This window comes from Bactrocera tryoni, chromosome 1 (assembly GCF_016617805.1).
Source record: "Bactrocera tryoni isolate S06 chromosome 1, CSIRO_BtryS06_freeze2, whole genome shotgun sequence".
Classification (NCBI taxonomy): Eukaryota; Metazoa; Arthropoda; class Insecta; order Diptera; family Tephritidae; genus Bactrocera; species Bactrocera tryoni.
In genome coordinates this window covers 38,065,636-38,082,002 of record NC_052499.1, presented here as the reverse complement: position 1 = coordinate 38,082,002, position 16,367 = coordinate 38,065,636, and the positions used below count along the sequence as shown (strand labels likewise).

General features: G+C 38.2%; 1 protein-coding gene across 4 annotated transcripts in view; it reads right to left on the bottom strand.

Moving 5' to 3' along the window:
• Nucleotides 1–267: 267 nt before the first annotated feature.
• The window catches only part of LOC120778371, a 95,741-nt gene continuing 79,641 nt past the window's right edge, over nucleotides 268–16,367 (bottom strand). For 2 of the 4 annotated variants that reach the window (XM_040110161.1, XM_040110166.1), the window contains exons 6-9: nucleotides 5,087–5,255; nucleotides 4,782–4,999; nucleotides 3,830–4,177; nucleotides 268–3,721 (exon numbers count right to left, since the gene is read on the bottom strand). In XM_040110161.1, the coding sequence (XP_039966095.1) occupies nucleotides 1,320–3,721; nucleotides 3,830–4,177; nucleotides 4,782–4,999; nucleotides 5,087–5,255 (3,137 nt within the window). In that variant the 3' untranslated portion in view covers nucleotides 268–1,319. Of the gene's footprint in view, nucleotides 3,722–3,829; nucleotides 4,178–4,781; nucleotides 5,000–5,086; nucleotides 5,256–13,339; nucleotides 13,360–13,714; nucleotides 13,766–16,367 lie in introns of those variants that run through there. The other 2 variants (XM_040110170.1, XM_040110176.1) reach the window with 2 other exon arrangements.

Here is a 16,367-nt window from a genome sequence, read left to right as displayed (position 1 = left end):
GTCTCAAGTAACGAGAATGGACAGCAGTAGAGGCCACAACATTCACCACTAAAGCAAAGGAAAGACCGCGATGGAGTTGGATTGACGAACTCGGGGAAGACATGAAGAAGCTCGACATAAAAATTCGGAAAGAAAACGCAAATGACCAAGACGTCTGGAAGACACATGTGCAGCAGACCAAAGCTCACAATGAACAATAGCGCCAAAAGATGACGATGATGAAGAGTAGTACAACTGAACAATAAAACAAATTAATTTTCTTCACCTTTTCGAAATTTATTATAATATATGTATGTATTAGATTATTGAGTTTTATGAATCGTCAGCTGGTTACATGTAGAATAAGGAATTATTTATAATAAATTTTAATTCATATAAGAACTTCAGTTAATACATAATGTACTTGTGTGTATGTATATGTGCATGCCCACAACTATCTCTTACATACATAAACATATATATATGTATATATTTATGAATGAACTTAAACTCTTCAAAAGTTTACAAAACTTACGCTCTAATACAAATGAAACGCAAATAATTTGCTGTGAAAAATAAAATCGTTGGTTTGTTCGTGTTTGCTCTTGATTGCCATCAATATTACAAATACAACTTGAGTGCTTCGATGCATAGCTTAAAATTAAAAGACTACATTTAATAAAAAAAAACAATCTTTAAACTAACCAATTGATATGTGTGCAATATGTTTGGTTGTTGCTGTACTGTACAGTTACATACAATGCTTATACAATTATTTAACTTAATGCAACGATTATAAATAGAATACAGTATAAAATAAATTTTCATTTGACATGAATTGACTTACATGCAACATTTTTTAGTCGAACTTGAAGTCTTAGTGTGGCGCTTTAAGCTCTTTTGATTAAGCAGTCTGAAAAAACTCCAGTAATATACTTATCTTCATATAAAAATAGTTTTTCCGGCGTTCGTTGAAAATTGAATTGCCACCAACCTAACCCTTGATTTCTTGCATCCTTTCAGCTTAATATTTAATTTTGAAACGTTTTCACTAGTTCATACTCATTTCGTATTGTACAATTACAGCTTTAATTAATTATAATTACATCTAGCACTTAATTTTGCTAACACTTACATATATTTTAAATTAAAAAATATACTACCATAGAGTACCTAACGGTACATATGATGCTTATTTACAGTATTTTGACACTTTTTGGTTAAAAATTTTGAAATCGTTTTCCTCTGAAAGCGTTTAATAACACATATGTATGTTAGTGAAACACCTACAAATATAAATTTTCCGAAATGTAAAAGCTGACCTCTTCAGCATGCTTCGTTCAGCAGTTCATGTAGTTTGCCGACTCGGTGGCCGCTCCCGTCACTGCGCCATTCTCTTTCACCGGTTCAACTTCCTTGATCTGCTCCAGGTTTGCGCCGACATTCTGATAAACTTCAGCCTGCACTTCAATGCTACCCACCTGAGGCACCGCAACTTGCTTCGGTTTAAATGAGGTGCAAGGGGGCGAAGCCTTCGTCAGCTTGCCGTAGATGATATTCGCGCGTTCGTTAATTTTAATGGGTTGCAAAGTGACGCCATTTTGGTACTGATGATTGCCACCGCTGTTGCTGCAAGCGGTAGTCGCGTCATTCTCTTTGGCCTCCATAATTGTGTTCAGGTAGTTGTTGGGCTGGGATGTCGATAAGTTCTGACTGGTGTAGACGGGGATGTTGGAGGGGAACATCTGGTAATGTTCGCTACCGGTGGGACTTGTGGGTGTGTTAAGCCGTTGGAGTGATGATTTCGGTGAGGGGAAAACGAGCTGATGACGCTCTTCGCCGGGCGTTGAATTCGGTGTGAGCACGGGACGTGGTGGAGGCGGTACAAGATAGTTATCCATAAGCGCGGCCGGTGAAGCGAGACGACATCCGAAACGTCGCTCTTCGTGGTCGGAGTGTGTGCCAGAGTCACCCAGTGATGTGCCGCTGCAGTTACTGCCAGTGCTGAGGCGCGCTGAAGACGATGATGAAGAAACACTCTGCAAGCTTAACGAGCTGATGGGGCGCTGTGAGGATTTAAAACTTGAGCTGGTTGTGATGGAGGATTTCGTTTCGTCAAGCACGCTGTCAGCACATGAAGCCTTCTCCGGCAAATTCGTTGTGGATTTGTGCCTCGAGAAGAGTTTCTTGATTTTCTCAAAGGGTGTCTCGCGTTTCAGCTGAGATCTCAGATTTTCTTGTATACGATCGTATTCTTTACGTAACTGATCGATTTGCTCTTGTTTCTCACGGAAACTTTGTTGCACATCGTTGCGGTGTTTCCATTTTTCGACCAACAACTCCACATCGCGTATGCTGAGCACATTGTTCTTAAAGTCGTGCATAATTTCGGCCAATTCATCATCGGCATTGGAACGTGTAGTTACGCTGGACGCGTCTGAGGCGGTACGTTTCAACGTGCCATAAGTGGGGTTTTGTCCAGCGCGAGAGGAAGAGCTTAATGAACGACTCAAGCTGAGGCGATTCTGTGGCAACAATTCGTCTTCAACTGGTCGGTTCGAAGGCTGAAAGAGGTAATTGCCATCATCAAAATCTGGTTTCGTTGCGACTGTTGGTGTTTGTGTACTAGCCGGTTTGGGTGGTACTGGTATATTCGCTGGCTGGAGAACATAGTCGTTACTCGCAGTTGTGCCGGTGCAGCTTTCCAGCAACTGTGAACACTCATGACTGAACTTATCCGTTTGGTAGGGCGAATCGGTGACATCAACAGATTTATTCTGCTCCTTTGATTGGTAATATGGTGGTTCACTTATGCGTAATTCATTGGTAGTTACTTCGGGTGTAGTTACAACCTTCTCAAAATTCTTGCAAACGTCAGCGGAGGAGCCTTGCAAATTCTCATCCTCTGCTTCTACGCTTATGTAATTTAAGTTCGATACAGCTAATGTCTCTGTCTTTGGTTTGGCGTCAGGTGTATTTTCCCGTTCAGAACCACTTGACATTTCCATATACTCCGCAGGTTGTATTTCCTGCGGTTCTTGTGGTGTGGGTTTTTGTGGTTTTGGTTGTTTAATTTTTGGTGACGTCGGTGTCGACTTTACAGCTTCAATAACGACCTTGTTGTTAATCTGATTGTTAAGATTGTGATTGCTGCCCGTCATTTTACCATTTACCGCTGCTTGGTTATTGTTGGTTTGTCCACTGGCACCACTTACACCTTTGAAGTAGTGATACATTGTGGTGAGTTCATGAAATTCGGAGAAACTAACAATATTCGTCGCTAGCTTGTGATGCCCCTCTTGATCGGCCAGTTCGGCGGGTGTCTTGCCGATACAATTACGTATGCCACATGCGGTATCACCACCTGGACACTCCATCAACTGAATGCACAGACGATTGAGACCCCAACGTGCTGCAAAATGCAAAAGTGTGGGATATTCCTCGGGGCTTGATTCACGTATGGTCAGGAAGTGATGTTGCTTCTCATAGGGACCGTTCAGTAAATGAAAATTGGGCGGCATATTCTTCTGGAAGCACTGCAGCAAATGTAAGTCGAGCGCATCACGTTCAGCTGGCCCAATACCTAGTGAGTGGCACATGAACTCAATGGGAGAGTCCTCGGTGCGTAACAACTGCTCGAGCTCGCGCATGCGACTTTCACATTTGATAGGTCGAGCGCCGAGACTCTTTTCGTTCTTTTCAATGCGTATCTCAACCATAGTTGAGATTTCCATACAGGACTCTTTAAGGTAAAAAAAAGGAAGTAAGTTAATTATTGCAAAACAAGTGTTTATATTTTCAGAATTATAATGTTCCTTAGTCTAATTTTATCCTATTTAATTTAATTTACCTGGTATCGAGAACTGCACTGTAAATGGATTGCGGGATTTGAAATTTCGGATTTCAATTAGCTCACCAGACTTCTCTACCATTATCTTGATAGTGTCATCTTTTTCTAGTGGTTCGGCTAAAATTGCCACGACTTTATTCTGTCCGATCTTCACTTTCTTCGGCAGTATAGTGAAACCTTCCGAGCAGCTCGAGAAACTACGCGAAATACTGCTGTGATCGTGAAACGGTGGTCGTTGACATAGCGCGCGTCCCAAAATATCCGTAGCTATGCCGAGTATATTGCTGATCTGCGCTTGGTCATTGTCGCGTATGGTGCACCGACGCCATTTGTAGTAGCTTGGCAGTGCTGAAAGAAAATTAAGTTAAGGAATGAGGTTTGAAAACCAAACTAAAATAATCTCACTCGACAGACAATTTTTAAGAAAATTATAAAAATTACTAGATTAAAAAATCCGAATCAAGTACCCGAAGCATTCTAACTAGTATTAGTAGTATCTTAATGGGTATAGTATAGTTGAAGTATTTAGAAAAATATTTATCCATAAATTCTACTTAATTTGAAATGTTATAAGCGGCTTTGTGCGATCGACGAAGTTTTGCATGAATTTTTCGTCGCAAATACAATCGAAAATTGAACATTAATTAACAATCTTGTTGAACTGCTTTTGTTAAATTTTTCTAAAATAGGTCTACACGAAAACTAGCAATAATTTTGTTTTAAATCCCAGTACTGTAGCTCTGCTATAAAGTATTTGGTATAAGTCAGTTGAAAGCAAATTTGTGAAAAGAGCAATACTATTCGTCGATTGGCTGCACAATATTACTTACACTCCGCAAGTGCAAATGAGAGAGAAAATATTGTAGCACTTGGAGAATACTCAAAACTTTCTTTGTAACTCTTTAGGGACTCTTTAAGCAGTGTTCCATTATCTTAAAAACTGCCAGCTCACCTGTTTTTTGTATCTCCTTGACTTTATCCTCCGAAATATCCAAAAGGATGCCCAGTACCTTCTCCACCCGTATAATGGCAGTTAGCTGTGAGAGAAGAAATGAGTGTGAGAGTGCCAATAGCGCTGGACAGAGTATGACGATCTGTAAGGCGGTGTTCTGGTATTTGTGTGCGATCTCCTCACTGAAGGGACCATCTTCGATTTTGATGTGCAAAAAGCTGCAAAGAAACAAGTGGAAATTTTATGTTTGAAAGTAGTAACACATTGCAATAAAGAATGCTTTCGTCGCTTTCGTTTTAACTCACTTGAAAGGCTTGCGTCCGCGCTGCTTTGTGATTTTGTCGAAATGATTCTTCAGGAAATTGGCGCGCAATATGGCGCGTTCGCTGTGCTTCGCCGTGATAATGAGTATGTCGTCCATATTGTAGGCGCCCGAGCTGTTGGATGATGAGTTGCTTACAGTGCCGCAGTTATCTGCAAAATGAAATGGAAATGGGAAGGAGAGGTTAATTGAGGCACCTATTAACGCACACACTTACACTTAAGCGAATAACTTTGTATATAGGAATATTTAAAAAATACACTTAATGCCTTCCATACACATACACATACATATGTATATTTGTTTGCGAGCTGATATGAATGTGTGAGTGCGGGTGACCAATATATACATACATACATACATTCATAAATAATTTAAAGTTCGAAAAGTATGCATTTGCGCAAGTGTACCAGAAACACGAGGAGTGCACGTTGATAAGCTACTCTCCTACCCCCACACACACACCAGCGCGTAGCACACGCACTCGCTCCAGGCGATAATTTATGTGCGCTGTTTACTTAGGATTTGTTATTGGCAATTTACAGGCAGACATTTGGTGGATATCGGCTGTGACTGCGCCTCTTTGTTATTTTTGCTATCATTTATTTGTTTTCCAAGTGACAGCTACAAGACAGCAAATACGTCATGAATCCATTGATAGTCGGCTGTTTGACAGCAAAGACCCAAAAGCATAAATACCGACGTTGCTGCCCCAGCTGGCGTAGCTGCGGAGATAAGGAGCAGATAGCAGCAGACAATGAGGAATCGTTCATATATCTTTCGCTCTGCGACCACTATTAAAGGCTTTTAGGCGATCAGTTGCCTTTGGCATGTCATACACTGCAATATTTTTGTAATTCTTCATTTGGTGCGGAAGAAATAGCGTGCAAACAGCTTTAGGGTTTGATGTTAAGATCTCAATTTCCTGTTGACCCAGTTCTCAGAGATTTATTTAATAGAATGGACAACTGCAATAACACGGATTAAATAGAAAATTTATTGACCATCACCGCTGAGCAGTTTGCCAGGTGCATCGAGTGATAGATATTGTTTCCGACATATACGAGTATAGGTATATGTACACATAACATACATACACACAGGTATACACAATAGTTCTCAAAACATAATTGAAACGAAAGTCTTATGCTTTGCAGTATGGCCTAGTGGAATTTGCACTGAGGCTCCAACGGTTGCACTTGCATTTGTCCTCTGTAATGTCATTGTTGCTTTGCCATTTTAGTGCCAATGCTTGTGTCTCTTGATTTTTTTTCCTGTTTTCTTGTATTTTCTTATTGCTGCTGGTGTTGCTAGGCCCTTACCCTCTTCTTCAGTCACGCCATGTCTTTGTGGCGTCATAATTTTTTGAGACGTGTCTGTGCGGCTGCGAATTATATGTGGGGTTGTCCCCAAAAGAATTTTAGTCTTTTGTCTGCAACACCGACTCGTCGACTTGTGCAGTTAAACGCTCAAGCGCACATTCGTATACATACATCTGTGTGTGTGTGTGTATGGACTATTTGTACACCAATACAAATGCACTGTGTGTGAGCGCATTATTTGGCTTTGCTATTTATATGCGCTTAGGATGTTTTATGTGTTGTTGCCATAAAAAATGCTATTTCGCCGATTTCTGTGTTAAGTAGGGGCGTTGAAAGGATTAGCTGGAAGAACTTGTGGACAGTTCCGAAGTCATTTATGCGCATATATTCAACTTGAATTATATAAATAACAGAAATAAGTGAAACACCGGAATTTATGCGTGGCTGCAAAGTTGAGAGAAAAGCTTTTTGTCAAATTTATAAATAGTCTGAGATGCGACATTAAGTGGTTTAGAAAGCAGTTTGTGTTGTGAAAATTAGAATTACTGTAAGCATTTGGATAAATATCTCACGTTGGAGACAACAGCAAAGTTTTTGATGAATGCGTAGGTAAATGCATGCGCATCTAGTTCGTAACTAGTCCGATATGGAGCCTACACATTATTATTAGGTATTTTTATTTGACTTTAATGAATTTTAATAAAATTGAGTTATAACACATAAAAAATATATATATATGTAATTTTTTTTTAATTTTCGTGGGGATGTGCTGAAAAATATAATTTATTTCTACTAAAAGACAAAGCCTTTGGAATAAAGAATCAGAAAAAGCATTAACTGCAATTACACCGAAGCTATAATACCCTTCACAAATACAAAAGAATCTGCACAAGAGCTTTAACTGCAGCTATATATGTATGTACTATAGTGACACGATCTGAACAATTTCATTGGAGATTTCATCATTTGACGTTAAGTCCCCTCAACTATAAAAGTTTTTCATACAACCAGTTGAATCTGATCGTTCAGTTGTTCAGCTGTTCCACTTTATACATATTTTTTATGGGGATTCCGACGTTTGCTTCTGGGTGTTACAAACTTCGTGGCAATCCTAATACATGCACGGTATATGTAGGGGTTGGTTTGAAATTTGTGGCAACTTAGTTGTGCTTATAATGAACAGAAAACTACTGTATGGAAGAGTTGTAAGTGCAATATCGGTAAGTAATCGGCGACAATTGCTTGTGGATAAAAAATACCGAAAAGTTCACTAAGCCAAAAAATGTGTTTTTGCCCTCGTTAATTATAACGAAAGAACATAATTGAGACTTTGTTGGGTGTAATTAAAAAATAAGTCAGTTTTGCACCACAAATTTAATATTTCTTCAATTTTTCTAAAAAGTGTGTATACCTTTTTCCTTTTTTCCATTCATTGAAGCACTGCTGCTCCCTCGCTCGGCCGTTGTCTATTCAGAAGAGCACACAAATAAAACAAGCATCGAAAGTATTATTTCAACATAATTTTGGACGCACTCAAATCATTCGGAACACAACTGCTCGCACAATAAATAACGGACTAAGCTCTTGTAATCACAAATTTTAAATCCTTTCATAAGTGCCTTCAGGTTTTAGTGCACCACACAGACTATAAATTCAGTAACGTTTCGAGCATTTACATAAATGAAATTAAATAAACACAATAAACATGCAACACTCTTTTCTGATTTTAATGCAGGGTGGAGAGGGGTGACTCCAAGCGGCAGTGGATTCTCACATAAATATTAAAATCGTTTTATTGTTTTTGCTTTTGCTGTTGGGTACTTTGTTGCTATTTTTTAATATTAAAATGCAAAACTGCTGCGGCGTCTTTTTTCACTGTCACACCGTTTGAATGCAGCGTGTTGCGCGTTTTTATCTCTCGCGCGCGTTTGCTTTGTGATAACTCAGACTTTAGTCGCGTTGAAAAATGTTTTCGAAATCGTTTGGCTGTCGAAATTAGCCGGCCGTTAGTGTCCAAACAAGCGTCGTGTTGCGCGGCGAGTTGACAAATGCAGTTGCCACACCGCGAAGACGCCCTGGGAGCTGTCTGTGTGCGCCCAAGATGGTATCGCCGCTGGGCGAAAGAGCAAATTGCTGTTGGCGCTGTGCTGCCTCCGCCTGCGCGTTGCTTCACACCCACCAACGGCAATGACAACGACGACGACATATACAACAACAACAACCACACACATCTGTTCAGCAAGCACAGTATGGCGTCGACGTGAGTAGCAACGACGAGTGTAGCAAGTAGCAGCAGCTGTCGACGGTGAAGATATGCAAAAATGCTGCCTGCCGCTTATTAGGCGCGCATATAAATAAAAATACGACAAAATTCCCTTTTAATAGCGCTCATAAACATTCGAATGTGCGTTTTTCGCTTTTTGCGGCTGAGACTTTTTGAATTTGCCGCAGCTAGACGGCAGCAAGACTGACAGAAATGCATATGTGTTATGTTTGTGGGTATATAAGCATAAAAATACTCGGCGCATTCGATGTTGCACACCCACAATACTCACGCAAAGCAGCTGAAAATATTTTTTTTATTGAGTTTATTTTTTTAAGGAACGACAACACAACGTCAGTGGCAGCAACATTAACCAGAGGGAGGAAGTCAAAACATTTGAACATTCGAAAAAAGAAAACGGAGTTGCCAACCTTTCGTTAAATTCTTTAGCACGAACAACTCGAGACAACTACTTCAATCCATTCCATGTAAACATAAACGAAGCAGGTTAGGTTAGGTTAGTTAGCTGATCAAAGATTGCCCGTGGACTACTACATGTGGTCGTTTGAGGGGCCATAGAAAAGAAAAACTCCTGCGAGCATTAGCGAAACGCTTGGTAGCCAATACAAATTTGCACATGCGTTTAATTTCGATTCCCGCCAGTGTTTAAAGTTGACCCCCCAAACGCAGGACAGTCAAGAACGAAGTGTTGAGTTGTTTCCACCTCATCTTCTTCCAATGGCCAAGGGCAATGGCCCGTTAAAAGTCCCAAAACCAGAGATCACTAGATATCTTGTGATCGATCTGGGGCCAAAAGGCTTTTGCGACCATCGCTGGCCAAGCTTCCGCGAACCCAAGAGTATACTGAAACACCGACTCGCTCCCAATCTACGGACACCCATACCAGTCGTTCGATGCTATTGAACGCGAGGTTAGGCACTCCTTGACTATCCGCTCTACTAGCTGAGTGGATGGTCACTTCTCTGAAGAAATCTGCACTTCGGGACAGTAAATCCACTGCTACCTTAATGGCTGCAACCTCAATAGTCAGAAAGTCTGAAGCTGGAGTTGATAGAGAGCTCCAGACAGTAAACTCCTCCAACATTTCCCCCAAGCTTTGAACCATCCGCAAACAAGCTCAGTGCCCCTCTCCTTCAACGGCTTCTTCGCACCCACAACTCCCTGACTGGTATATGGGTAGAGAAGGAGCTGTCAGAGTTCTGTTTGGTGACTCTAAACGAAGTATTAATAATCACGATTTCTTCAAGTAAATTATTTTAAATAAGTTTTTAAAAAAGTTTCAGCAAATATTGGTGTTGAAATTTAATAGCGTTTTGAAACATCAATATATAAAAGAAAGCCTGAGAGGACCCATTTATGATGGATGAATATTCTCTTAGTTTCCGGTTTTGCGTTGAATGTTATTTGGGTTTAATGACGGTTAATGATGAAATGGTTAAAGGAATTATATTCGGTTCATTATTAAATACAATAAATATATTGAAAACCCAGAATGTTCGACAAGTTTCCAAGCTACTACCATAAGAATAACACATAATACTAATTGAAATATATATTATTGATACTTAAATATGTTTCATAAGAAATATGATTTGAAACAGAGCCTAATACTGTCAGTCGGCATGGCAACCCTACACATGTGCTCACTCCAGCATCACTATGTGTGCAAGCATCACTGCCGCAGCGAACGGCAGAGGCGACTTTGGCAAGCGCAACAGCTGTCCCAACAGCGTCCAAACTCCCCCACTCAGGATCCCGCATCACTTGACTTTGCTCCGAATTACTGTCTACTTTTTTGCGCTGTTTTGTGGTTTACTTTTTTAGTGCAATAACTTCGTAGTATTTTGTACGAGCACATTTAAAAGCTACGAAAAATACTCGACTACATGAGCGCATGGCGTTGCATGGAGCCAATAGTTGACAAACTAATTAAAATGGAAAACTTTCCCGAAATCATTGTGTTTGCCTAAGTTGTGATTCCGCGAAGACACGCTTGGTTTCCGTGGTTTGGCAGTAGCAGAGTAGCTAAATTAATTAGAACCGAAAGTGTTTAATTTTGTCGAAAAAGTTTATGATGTTTGAAATCGATAATGCTGTGGACCACACTACGCGTCGAGTGACTTGAAGTGCCGGCGACTTGTGTTCAATTTTAAAAGTTCTAAGATTTAACTTCATTTCGGTACTTCTATAATTATCATATAAAAATGTCGTAACTTCATACAAAATTAGTTATATTTACATGGACAAATGACAACTGAGTAGTTTTCTTTAACAGTTTGTTTTAATAGTTTGTTAGATCTCTTCAAAAATGAATTTTATTTACTTAAAAAAGTCAACAAATTTTTTTGGAAATTTTTCCTGGAGAAACCAAAATTGTGGGAGATTGCTTCTGTAGCCAAGTCATGTGCAAAACCGTAGATCGGAAGTACACAAAATTCCATAGGCACTCCCGCAGAATGGGGCTGACAGATCGAGAAAACTGCAAGATGTTTAATGCAAGACACCAGGGTAGCAATGAAGCATCTTTGTGCACTTGTCCCGCATTGGCAAGACTACGCTGTAAGCATCTGAAGTCCTCACGGTATGATACACTGGAAGAGGTATCGATAATGAGGCCACAGAGTCTGTTAAAATTCGTGTCAAGCGCAGGCATTCTAAAGGATGACTACTAATCATGGACCTAGTAATTGAACTCCATCTGGTATCGCAAAGGACCAAAACTGGTCTACGCGTGACTCACCTAACCTAACTTAACCTAATTCCGTAGCCAGTCCAAATACTGAGTCACCAACAAATCACTTTTTTTTATTGAATAAAGCTTATTTAATGTTTTTTCTTTTTCATTTTACTCTCGCTTGAAACCCAAATACCTTCTGTGACGCGCACTGAGACTTATTGAAGTCAGATGTAAATCCATTTGCAACGCAGAGCCAATTACAGAAAAGCCATATTTTGCGCAACGTAAATACCGCAACCAGAATTACGAGCGAGTTTTGCTGAAACATGCTGAAGTGTATACTTATGTGAAAATATGGCTGTATATAAATAATGGCAAAGGATTTATGTGCGTTTTATACGAAGTCTTGAGGCTCTTCATCACCAACTTACAAAAACAATTGAGTTGTAGGAACAAGTACATTTCTGCACACGTTATTTTTGCAAATTCGCATTTAATCTGTTTAAAAATAAATTGCAACAGCCGGTGTCTCGGACTTCAAGGCACACATCTGTTAAGTGTTACGTTCTTGTAAGAGATCTCGTGCGCGTCAAGAATGAAGGGCATGAGAGACAGTGCGACCCAAGCGACCCCTATGCGCTTATCGCTACATGCTGTGCTTTGTATATAAGCACATATATTTCACAAATTTAACTATGTTTTCAAATATATACGTTATTTACACACATATATATATATATATTGGTATAAAATGCACACACTTGCACTTACTGTGTGTTTATAGCAAATGTTTTATTTAAATTTAACTGATGACTTTATAAACAAACAATGTGCTGTAGAAAGACCTCACATACCTATACACTTATACATTCACATAAATAGCATACCTAAAGCAGTCGCTTATATACTTGGCATACACACACAAACATTTATCTAAAGTGCATTTCGTGATGATGAATGTTGCATTTAAGAAATTTAAAGTGAAATACCTCCTTTGTTATTTTTTCGGGGGTCATTTGGGGCACTTGAATGCTTCGCGACAGCTTTTCGTGTTCAGCTTTATTGTGCCGGTGTGCTGATTGTTGCTTCAAGGTATTTTAGTTCTGTTAAGCTGAAGTTGCTTATAACAGCAAATTGGCGTCGGTAATGGCACGAAACTTGTAAATTGTGGGAATATCTACAAACAGCAAAAGTCTGCTTGAGTTGTTAGGGAAGTTATCATTTATTTTGGTACAAATAATATTATGCTTGCAAAATAAGCTTTGAATTTTATATTATTATATCATGGCAAAGCAAAAAATAGAGAGGTGGCGACGATTTTAGCTAAAATCTTTAACTTGGCCTAGGTTAGCTAAATTTCTAAAAGTGGATCACCAGATCCTCATAGATTGATGAAGCGTTTTGAGCTTACCACAAGGGTAATATCAATCTCAGCCATTTCATTCCTTGCGCCGAAGAAGAGTCTACCCAAAAGCAAAAGGCAGACAATAGAGGAGAAGGTGACAAGTTGAATCCAGCTCGCCTTGCCAAAAAGCCGATAACATAATTTATTTCGTTTTTTTTGCGTAAGGAAATTCCTATATATACGTATATTTGTATATACATGTCCACCTCATTGAAACAATATGAATCACTATGACTATTTTACAAATAACGGTAAAAACAAATGATTAAAATTATTGCATTGCCCAAAATCGACAGGATTGGCATTGTAGTGTGAAATGAAATAAGCTCGTTGTGGTCAATCCATGGCACACAAGTAGACTAGCACTTCCCGATATTTTATACTTTGATTATACACATACATACATATATTTGTACACACTGTCTTATACTCGTAATAACGATTTTAATAATTTTATAGTATAACTTGTTGTATGAAGGAAAAGCAGATTGGTTTGGTAAAGTGTAACCGAATATACAAAGAATCCCACAGTAAAACACTTTCAGTACCGTTCGAATGCAGCGCCACCTTATGCTTGTATGCTTTCACTCAATTCGCGTTCTGCGTTTAAAGCAAAATGTTTCAAGAAGACTTTTATTTGCGTTACACTGCTGACAGCGAAACAATTGGCGAAAGCGCTCGCCAATTTAAAATACTGAAAACGCAACATTTCTTATAGAATACACCGCTGCTGTCTGCTGGCCAGCCCGTGCCTTTCAATGCCATTGTGACAAATCAATTGCCGATAATTTGCAATAAAAAGTTGATTTATCGCCAATCGATTTGAGTACAAATACTTGCGCAAAAAGCTTAAATTCATTCTACTTTTTCTTTATTTCTTTCATTTTTTCTTTCTGTTCTTTTTTCACCAATTATCCACTCACCCGCCATTTCCATGCCGATGCATTCTGGATAGTCGTTGTTGGCTGCGCTGCTTGGAAATGCGCAGCTCAGCATGAACAGTTGACAGGTGCTGCGTGTCTTGCTGCCACCGCGCGATGACATATTTACACGGAAGACTCTTGAATTTTCCTTTTCGTAAATAAATTGCAATTTTAAAATCGATACACGCACTTGTATTTGCTTTTGAAGCGTCACACGTCTCGGTGATCCGTTTGCGCTAATTGTCAGCTTAGCAATTAAGTCACAACTAAAGCGCGGAGCTTGTGGCCAGCTCCAATTCGGCGACAGCTTAAGGCACGCGAATAATATTAGCGCCAAATCTCACATATTTCCACATATGTATTCTTCTGTATGCCTGTGCGGTTCTATGAGCCCGAGCAATTACGTAAAATAATCTGTATTTTATCTCGAGGAATGCGCTAAATATTACTTTGCTTAATTGGCTAATTAAGACGGCGTCTAGTTCTTAATAGGACAAGTGCTCATTGATCAAGCATGAGCTAATGTGGCGACTACAGTCAGTGGCAAGCGGATTTTAGTGGGTACTACTAAATTTAATTTTATGTTTACGTAAGCGTGGCGTATATTATAACACCATAAATTCAGTGTATGAATATTTATGGTGTGTTTTTTTTCAGAACTCAGGCGATTTCATTGAAAACGGTAAAAAAAGTGTTTGCCCCTTTGGGTATGCAAAGAAATTAAAAACTATATTTTTTTCGAAAATCCAGAACCCAGAATGAGCCAAAGCCTGAGTTGCAAAAAAAACAAACATAAATATTCTGTGTAACCTATTTATAATAAGTTTGGCGCCGCATGGTATGCAAATTTTGAAAATTAATACACTATGGAAAGAATGTGATACATTAAGACGGTGTTCGTTAAAAAGAGCTTGAGAAAATATTTAGAAGGAGTAAATGAAAGAAATTATATAAAAGTATGTGACTTAAAGATATTATAGAAGTCATCAAAACTGTTAAAACTCATTAACGCCTGAAGGTATGTAATACAAATTGTTAATTTTCACTTAATTGTACACTTTTCATATTATTTTAATAGAAATTGTCACTGATAAATACATATAAAATATGTATTTTAAGATTCCAAAAGCTGGATCTTGAAAACTTTGTTCACGTAATTAATTAAAGCTATTTTTCATAACAGTGATTTTTCCAAACAATTAAAAGCAATTATCAAAAGATCTCTGCAGAAAAATAAACTATTTTTTACAGCACATTTTCATTGAAAATCTGTAAATTTAAGGGCAATTTAGACGTTATATTCTTGCTCGCTTCACTGCTGCAGCCAACTGGTCTGCTGGACCATTTAAATCAATGACATTGTTTGACGTGACATTCGGTGGCACATAAATCAAAATTAATGCGAGATTAAGTTCTCAGTCCCCTTAGCACTTTCCAGCTTTGCATTCGCACAGTATGTTTATAACGGAAAAGAAGATACACTCGCACCACGCATTACATACAATATGGAGCGCGCGCTGCATGTGGCTCAGCATTGTCAAAGTGTATTGAACGTCTCTTTTATGGTTAAGCCTTTATTATGTATGTTTTCGCATGCGTACATATAACAAAGTGTCTGCTATAACCAAGCGAACACAACAAATTAACCCCAAAAAAGCAATAATTGTTAAACAATGTCAACTTTAACTTAATTAAGTCCGTTACAAGCATGAGAGAACGGACCAACTTGGTTTGTGGTCACATATGCATAAGTCACACATTCATAGGGAAATTTGCATTTATATACATACATATGTGTATAATTGTAAATCAAATTGTGTCGTAGATTCTGCGCGGGATCCAATCTTTGGATAATCAACTTTTATAAATTAATTATTTTATATCTTTATATGAAAAATAATCTTAAATATTTTGAAATCATATAAAAACCAATTACTAACCCAGATATATATAGATTAATATAGTAAAGACATTATCAATACAAATATTTTTAGTGACGTTTTATAATTCCCAATTAATTCACATCAGTGCTAACATGGTTAAAATGCACCAAAAGCTTCTTTGTTTACCGAAAAGTTACCTAATTAGAAAGGCATCTGTTTGTCAAAAAAACAACAAAATTTTGTATCTTTCTGGCAGTGTCGAAATTGAGCTTATACTAAATGAGAGAGAGATTTATATATGAGACCTTGTATATAACTTTCGATTCGGTGGTACTTTTTGAACTAAAATCCTATAACGAAGCATTAATTAGTTATTTATCAAAATTGACCGTTATAAAATAATTTTATATTATTTATAAATGTGTGTATATTCATTTTCATTTTATTTATTTTTTTTTTATCTGGGATATAATAAATAAAATGTCAAAGCATAAGTCTACTCGGTGTTCAGTCGTGAGATTTAATATTCATAAATATTCTCTCATGCTACATTGAATGCATTATTATATTAAAGTGAAATCCACAACCAACTTAACTGACCCCAAAAGCAGTAGCAAAAAAAACCAAATATGTGTAAAACAATAAAAACAGTCGCAGAGTTTTCAACAATAAGTTTTACTAGCAATCTGTGTTGTCATATAACCGATTCCACATATATAGTATACATATTAGTTCAACCCAGTAGAACAAATATGTGATTATACAAGTAT